This window comes from Apteryx mantelli, chromosome 18, assembly GCF_036417845.1.
Source record: "Apteryx mantelli isolate bAptMan1 chromosome 18, bAptMan1.hap1, whole genome shotgun sequence".
NCBI classification, from domain to species: domain Eukaryota; kingdom Metazoa; phylum Chordata; class Aves; order Apterygiformes; family Apterygidae; genus Apteryx; species Apteryx mantelli.
Genome location: NC_089995.1, coordinates 15916779 through 15925439, shown reverse-complemented (window position 1 = coordinate 15925439; position 8661 = coordinate 15916779). Strand labels below are relative to the sequence as shown.

Here is an 8661-nt window from a genome sequence, read left to right as displayed (position 1 = left end):
CCGCCCTCCCCAGGGGCGCGGGGAGAGGGGTGGGGCGAGGCGCCCCACGGCGACCGTTTAACGGCCGCAAGCGCGGTGGGGGGGCGGGGCGGTGCTGAGGCCTCGCCCCCTCGCGACGCCGCACCGGAAGCACTCCGTCGCCCTTCCGCTTCCGGGTGCTGGGCTCCTTCCTTTCCGCCGCGGGCTCGCGCGAGGTAGGCGGCGCGGCGCGGCGGCGCTCGGAGGGGGGAACGGCGGCGGCGCCCTGCGGAGGTGGCGCTGGGGCGCGGCGGGGCGCGGCGGCCCCTGGGGAGGCGGGGGGTCGGCGCGGGGCGCCCTTTCGCGGGTTTCCGGGCGGCCACGCTGTCGGTGGCGGGGGGAGGGCGGCCGCTCATCGCAGGGCCGAGGCGGGAGCCGGTGGGAGCGGGGCCCGGCGCCCTAGGGACTCCGCCAGCGCTGCGCTGCCTCCTTCAGGTGTCGCCTGGTGCCTGTGCTCGGCGTGAGGCGCGCAAGATGCAGAACGACGCCGGCGAGTTCGTGGACCTCTACGTGCCGCGGAAATGGTGAGCGCTTCCCGCGGGGCGGCGGCGGGGGCTGCTCTCCCCCCGCGCTCTCTGGGGACCCCGGGGCGCCGGTACCCTGGTAGTAGCGTGACCAGAGCCTGATGTGTCCAAGGGCAGTTCCCATGTAACAGTTAACACTCTCGTTTGATGGACAAAGCGCTATTTTCAACACTCGGTGAAAAAATCACTTCAGTGCTTTTCCTCCTCCTGTTGATTTTTTTTCTGTGCCGTTTTATACCAATTTCTTTGAACGGGATTAACCACGTTTCTAATTTACTGCCTATTCACCCTCATTGCACTAGTAGTCATCGGTGCTTTGGTGAGCTACCATAGTGTCTGTAACACGAATTTGTGGTTATGTGCTGTGTCTGAATTGAGATAGCTTAGTCTGAAAGTTTTTTATTTCCATACTTTGGAGGAGATTTAGGTAGTAAAAATTTCATTTCCTTTTTAAAGCATGCATAAGCATTTATTAAATATCTTAAAGCACATGAAGTTGAGACTAGAGCCCTTGAAGAGAAAGTTGAACTCATTCTGCTACATAATGCTTAACCTCACAGTGGCAGTAACAGCTAATCTGCAGTTGCTTTTAGGAGAAGTGCGCATGCATATTTGTAAAACTGTAACATTTCTGCGTTAAGAGCTCTCAGTCTGAACCTGTTAAATTGCATGTTGCCTTGATAATGTATTTTAAATGTAAGGTTGAGATTACAGCAAATGGATAGTGAGGAGCTTCTTGTAAATACATTTATTAAATCTAATAAAGTTAACAGCATACAAATGGTTTGTTTTCTAGTCACTTTTAAATTTAAATGTTTCTTAAAATGTGTGATTTCTTGGAGAGCTGACATTAGACAACCTGAGTGTCCTTTGATAGCTATAACAGCTTCCAATGAAAAAGCTGTAAAAACTGCATTCTGATGAATTACCTTGATTGATCTATTTTTTTGCGTGTTAGAAAAGAAAAACTTCTTATTCTACATGTGTCTTGAAGGACTGTGCCACTGTGTGCACTGTATAGGAAACAACTGGACAGGTAATGGACAGATTGAAGGGATTAGTAGGCAACTTAACTGTGACATTACCAATGCTACCAACTTAACTGTAACACTACTCTCCTTTAAAGGGTCTTAAAACCGCATTTTAACTTTCTGGGCGTTGTCTGGAGTGTCTGAAACCTTGACTGCTACTGTCAAAACTTCTTGTGCAGATTTAATTTCTTGTAGATTTGGCTTTAATAGTCTGTTCATTGTCACTGTCCATTTCCTTTTGTTCTAAATATACCTTGTTATTTTATTCCTCAGCTCTGCTAGCAACAGAATAATTGGTGCCAAGGATCATGCTTCTATTCAGATAAATATTTCTGAGGTAAGTTTTATAATGGAAATATCTGATGAAAAAGCTGTAACTTCAGCTTTGGTAGGAAATATAAAAGGTTGTGAGGCATTTGCAAATAATTCACTAGCCCTCACATAAGAGTAAAATTAGAGGACCTTCAAACATGTAGTTATATTATTAGGTCACCTCTGGCTATTTTTTAACCTATTGGAAAATACTCGGTAGAGGGAATTTCATAAATTAATAAACAGTCTGTTCCTGTGCTTAACTGTTAGACTAAATAAAATTTCCTGACTATAAATATTTTAAGGTTGGAAATACAGGGATTTCACATCCTGAAGGGAATAAGCAGAATAAATGCTTGCTTTTGGAAGACTCTTATTCTCTCAGCCTTCACCTATCTATAAAAAAGTACAAATCTTCAGTCTTTCCTTGTGTTTCCTGTTTTTTAAATTTATATTCTTGCTGATCTTCTCTGTGTTCTTTCTAGCTTGTCCGAACTTTAAGAAAAATGTAGTTTCCAGAGCAGGAGTCTATTTCTGTTCTACTTCACTTAACTAGGGTGCCATCTTCTGTGTTTTGCACTGCTGTTAATGCTGCTGCTCTTGATAGATGAAAAATAAGGTTGCTTGCTTTTTTCTGTGCAGCATTATCATTTCATTAACTCAGTGTTTTGGGTTTTATATGCTTAGAACTTTATATGTGGAGCGCTGGTTATTTATATTGACTTGGTATTGTACATAAAGAGTTTGTTCTTGTCATAGTTGAGAGGCCCCAAGTCTACATTCCCATATTTTAAACGACTGGATCTCTTGAGTTTTCTCTCTGAATTAAACAGAGCATTTTAAAAATAATTTTTATGATTTCCGGTAAATGTCAAGGCAAATACTTTTCTTGTTCACTGTGTTTCATGCTTTCAGTGATCCCTATTTCTTACTTTCAAAAGATCAGAGATTAGCAGTACTCAAAAACAAAGCCATGAAGTATTATAGGGTTCACCACAGGGTTTAATTTCACAGTGGATAGTGATTAGTGGTTTTTTTTTTCCCCCTGATAAATTTCTCAGCACATTAGGAAGCAAGATAATTTGTATCCCTTGACTTAGGCATTGTTCTACCTGTGTAACAAGACTGTCCTGTTTCCCACCCCAATTTTCCATAATACTGATTTTAATTAAAAAAGACTTTTTTTAATAAAGGTGGTAAAATACTCAACCTTTACATTGGACTTTTCCATTTCTATAGAACTCAAGTACTTTCTTTTTTTTAACTGCTGCTTTCTATTGTATTCTTGTTAATGCTTATTGATCCATTAAATGTTATAGTTGCACTATGCAATAAACTCTATCTTTTCACAGTAAATTTACATTTACTCTACAGTTCTTTTTCTAATTAAATTATTTGCCTTGGATTTTTGTAGCTTGCAGAAAAATATGTTTGCAAAATTTAACAAGTAGCTTTCATCTTTAAATGCTTTGCAAGTGATATTTTCTAAGAATTCTGTAAGAACCTGTTTGTGTGGAGTAACTTGCTTGTAATTACAGGTTGACAAGGTAACAGGCAGAGTCAATGGCCAGTTCAAAACATATGCCATTTGCGGAGCAATTCGTAGGATGGTAAGTGTTTTCTTGAGCTAGGAAATGATAGTGCTTATTTGATACTGATTAGTCGTTCTTTGGATGCAAGTTTTGCTTGCAGAAAAAGATTAGGCCATGTATAATCACGGAAAGACACAGAAGCTCTTCCTCTAGAATGAAATGAAGGCACATTGGTGGGATAATAAAGACAGGTTGAAAACATGAACAAATTCACTTGCAGAATCAGTTTCTTCTAAATTTTTTCTCAGTTCTTTAGTTTGGAGAATTATGTATGTTTCTCTTAAAAAAAATAAATAAAATAAAAGTGGAATTTTTCCTATACGAATGTACCAAGCTACCGATATCTTTGCTTTTTTAATCTGTTGTTTGTAAGAGTTTGTTTGTTTACAGTTGGTGCTGTCATAACTTAATTTAACATTAAACAAACATGATGTGAAGCTTCCCAGAGTTCGTCAGAAGCCTGTTTACTCGGAAATACATCTTGTTAGTACAAATGTGTGCATTTTATCAAACTAAAACTATTTCTTTTTCTACAGTATGACAGAGAATTTAACAGCTTCTTTTAAAAATGCTAATCTGCACATATAAAATGCAATGATCTTACTTCTCTATCTTTTTAATATGGTCTCTTCAGAATTATCTTTTTTATTAAAGGGGGAATCGGATGACTCCATTCTGCGTCTGGCAAAAAATGATGGAATTGTTTCAAAGTACGTATGTTTATCTCATCCTTGGTAACATTTGCAAGGATGATTTCCATACCCAAACCTAAGTTCTAGAATGAAAATGTATACACTATATTTATAGGATGCTTATAGCATTGGTCAAAAACATTTACTCAAGCTGTTGAAGCATACTAGTTTGTAACAGTGTTTGTTTCATTTCTTTTCTAGGAATTTCTAACTGAAGAAACTCTGGTATGGAACATCTGATGTAAAATAAACAATTCAAATCTATCTTGTGCTGTGTCTTTTGTTCTGATCATAACCATTCTGGTTCACTGTCAGCTTTTTCAGATTTAATAAGTCTTGCAGTTGTAGCTAGTCTCCTTTTTTGATCTGTAGTAGCACATTTTGCAATGCAGCAGTCTTAATTTGGCCTGCTGTTTCACTGGAAGTTTGCACAGAATATGGTCTATAAGGGGGTTGTTTTGGCTATGGTATCAAAGCTTAGCATCTTTTTTCTCTTGACAGAGGCTTACAGCATGTATTCTGCCATTGACACACAGGCTCTAAGAGAATTATTAAAACCATAATTCATGAGCGGTCTTATCAGAAATGGTTGTCTTCTTGGCATGCTAGCAGATTGGTTGCCATGTGAAAGAGACTGTTAAAGAAGGCTTTACTTTTTTATTTCTGTTTTTGACCTCAGTGTTGAAAAGCAGGGAAATAATTCGATGAGAATAACCAAATATTTGGCAATATTTTAATAAATAGCTTGATAGCCCTTGAATGGCTAGATAAAATTTTTGCTTGATGATGCGTTATTTTTAGTTATCTTACTAGCAGAACCCAGGGAGGGTCAGGCAGTTTGAATGAGACGTTTGCTGACATTGTCTCTCTTATCTGCCAGTTCCCTGTCTCTGGCTAATTTCCACCACTATTAGCACAATGCACACTGAAGTTCTTACTTTTAGTTTGAAAAGGTTGTTTCAAAATTTTACCTGTTGTACTTCAGATATTTAGTTTTACTTGGAACTGGTTAGTTTGCTGATAAGAATTTGAAGTTAAAGGTCATGAAGAAGTCATTGTGAAAGGAAAAATACCATTTGTTGGCTCAGACCACACTGACACTCTGAAGAAACTGTTAGCTTTGCTGAGTCTGTGTCAGGCATTAACTTGAGGTTCTAGATTAGAAATAAAGATACGGATTATTCTGCAATGCTGAGATCCTAGATGTACTGTGAAACTGAGGTGCATCGAACTTGCAACCATCCTGATATTGCAATACTGTGTTCTAATATCTCTGAACTTGTTCTTGCTTAGTGTGCATAAATATGCCAGAAATACCTCATTTCATGATCTGTCTTCTCTTTCTAACTTTTTTCAGCTCTTCTGAATAGACTTTCATATTTTACTTATAAAGAGCTTTTCCCAAGGTGTTGTAACTGTACTAATGGACCTTTGGGATCTCACATGTCACCCAGGTGGACTCTGGTGCCTTGGCAGTATATTACTACTTCCTTATGTCTCAACAATATTAAGCACTGTATTTATGAATAAGCACTGTGAATAAGCAATACAACTTGTTTGTGTGGTTAGGAAAAATGGTTACTGGCTGTAAGAATAGAGAAGCTCTCTGGAAAGACTTTCTAAAGGAAAGAAAATCTTAAAGTTTAGCATCTTGCCCTTCAGGATCCAGGTGTAGCTATCCCAGTAAACAGACCGTCCTTCATACTGTGTTCTCATCTGTGTATTTTGAAGAATTGCTAAGAAAGGTTATATCCAGATTATACAATTTTCACTCCTGTGGGATCTTCCATTGGACAAGATTCTGGTAGTACAGAGACTCTTCGGTGCTTTATAGACTTGCACCACATCCTCAGTAGGACGATGTATAGGATTACCGCTGTTCAAATCTCTGCACAGACCCTCTCTTGTGGTTTCCTCATGTGATGGAAACAGTCGTGGTGATGCTTTCCTGTTTATGCTGTAAGCAGTCTCCACCTAGAGCTAGTTACCATGTAGCTTATTTCTGACATGTTTGCAAGTTGCTGTGGATTCATGTGGGTGTGGGAGACTTAAATCTCAGACTTCCCTCAGAGCAGTCTGGAATAGGGATATTACCACCTCCAAAGTAAGGAGGAGGGTAAACTAGTCCGTTGTATAGTATCTTTAGCTGTATTTGTCTAATTCTTAGACGTTTTGAAGTGCAACATACTTTGGAAGATTGTCTTACATTTTTAACACTGCATAGATATCTATTGAACTAGGCATAGTAAATCAGGTTATGTTAATGTTTAATTGCAGTATAAAACATTTTTTAATTTGAATCTTTTTTTCAAGTCAAAAACTGAAGTAGGATTTCATGTGTATGCTACTGTATGGATATACCGAAGTACATAAATAAACCTTTGTTGCAGGCGCAATTGCAGCAGAGAGAAGGCTGAAATCAGCAGGCTACTATCCTTTTTTAGCTTAGCTATGAACTAAAACATACTTGGTTGCACATTCTGTCTTCCCACTGATAACATTTACATTTTCTAGCCCTTCTCCAAGCTGATAGAATTTAAAAAGATAAATAAACTTCTGTATGTCTCAAGTAAGCAGGAACTCGGTTGAAAAGACCAAAAAAGGCTTCATGTTGAATTCCCAATACAAAATGCAAAAGAGGCACCTTCTAAATACCACAACCAAAAAAACCTCCCCTTTTTTCGGTCTTACTGCTGTCTTGCATCAAAGTCCATCCAAAAGAAAATGAGACTGTTATTTGTGATTCTCCTGGAAATAATTCATTTTTCCAGCAGATAAATCTCAGAAAACACTTTCTGGAAAAACAAATACTGTCTCCAAACCAGAGAGAGTTAGGCTTGGCTTGTGTCCAGTCCTCATTACTTTCTTTTGTACACAGTAAAAGGAGATAAGTTTTAATTGGACTTGATCTTAAATGACTGACATATCTTAAATTAGCTGCTCTGCCTTGACATTAGGGTAGAACTTTAAATAAAATCGGTAACTGTTTACTGCTGATAAGTGCCTAGTTTACCAAAAAGTTTAAATATTGTTGACTTGTTTCTAATCCTCTGAGACTCTGTTCATCCTTGTGGATTTCAGTGGAATTCCCCCATAATGCAAAATGAACTGAGGTTAAAAGCTCAAGATGAACTTGAGGTCTCTCAAATGTCTTTTTAAGCAAAAACAGTCCATTAGAATATGACTATACCAAATGAAATTTACAGTCTTAATTGTATATTTAAGAACTATGCTTTAATTTAAAACTTTTTCTCTGCTATGTAATACTGACAGCTGACATGTATTTCAGAAGTTCAGAGAATTCAGTCGGACAAAACACTAATTTTTTGTCAGAACAAGGATATGAAATGTTATGATGCCATATCCTAAAATGTGCTTCAACTGGACACGAACTGGCGCTATGACAAAGGGATCCTGAAGTTCACACCCTCTTCACTGGAAATAAATTACAGAGCGTTAGGTTTTGTAAAACTTTCTGCAGAATCATAACAAGGGAGAACATGTGTCCCTTTAAAAATTAATTTTGAGTTGCATTTTCTAGTATTGTGATGTAAAATGTCCTTTGTTTGCCTGCGACAGGAATAGTTCAGATCTTCTAGTGCCATGAAAGGGAATGAACTGTACTTGTACTGTACAAGATGGACAGAGTTGCCCTTACATGGTTACACTGCACCCAGTCGTGAAATTCTTTTCTGTTACTTAAAAGGACTTGGCAGTGGCATCCTAAAGACATCTGATTTAACTGAGGCTATTTCAGTATCTTTGGCCAAAATTTTTCTGCCCAGGCAGAGCCCAACTATCTACTCTTTAAAACACCTCTTCTGCTAGGAGTTTGTGGATGTCTTGTAACACCGATTTGGTTTCTTTTAAGCCTAGACATTCTTTCAATGACCTACATGGTGTTGAAAAGCTGCTTTAGACAATCTTAATTGTAAGTGTGTTGTGATCAGAGGTCTGGGGTTAGGAGGCCACTGTATCTTCTGTCGCTGGGGGCACAGAATTAGCAGCATTGATAACGAGCTTTGTTTGCAAGACACCAAACAGGCAAAGCACTTCCCAGGCTGGGAGAGGACAACAGGCGCTGTGCTTCCCTGGCACTGGTTGTGCTTTGCTGAAGAAAGGTATTGAGAGCTGTGACTTCAAAGAGGAGTATAAGGGCTGGGGATGTGTTCAGCCTACATGTGTGTCTGTTGCTGCTGCTCCCAGGCTGCCAGGTTCGGACTGGAGAGCGGAGCGGAGGCTGTGTCGCTGGTGCTCCCTACAGAGGGGAAGCCGGCATCGCTTGCAAGGGAGGCTCGCTCTGTTCCGCACCTGAGCAGATGCAGTTCATTTTCTGAAGGCATGCAGAGGCGCAGAGCTGCAGCGATGCTGTAGCTTGCTGGAAACCTGGCCAGAGGATTGAACTAAGCCGTTACACTAGACCTGGCAGCATTTTTGTTTCTCGTTTGGCTGTCAGGGAGGGCTCTCTGTTACCATCTCCTGTTTTGTCCGA

General features: G+C 39.8%; 1 protein-coding gene across 1 annotated transcript; it reads left to right on the top strand.

The window, feature by feature from the left end:
• Positions 1 to 96: 96 nt before the first annotated feature.
• RPS21 (ribosomal protein S21) lies at positions 97 to 4433 on the top strand. The gene is made up of 6 exons (XM_067307827.1): positions 97 to 194; positions 454 to 542; positions 1847 to 1910; positions 3424 to 3495; positions 4132 to 4187; positions 4371 to 4433. Exons 2-6 carry the CDS (start codon positions 493 to 495, stop codon positions 4378 to 4380), a joined length of 252 nt encoding a protein of 83 aa, XP_067163928.1. The 5' UTR covers positions 97 to 194; positions 454 to 492; the 3' UTR covers positions 4381 to 4433.
• The last annotated feature ends 4228 nt before the right edge of the window (positions 4434 to 8661 follow it).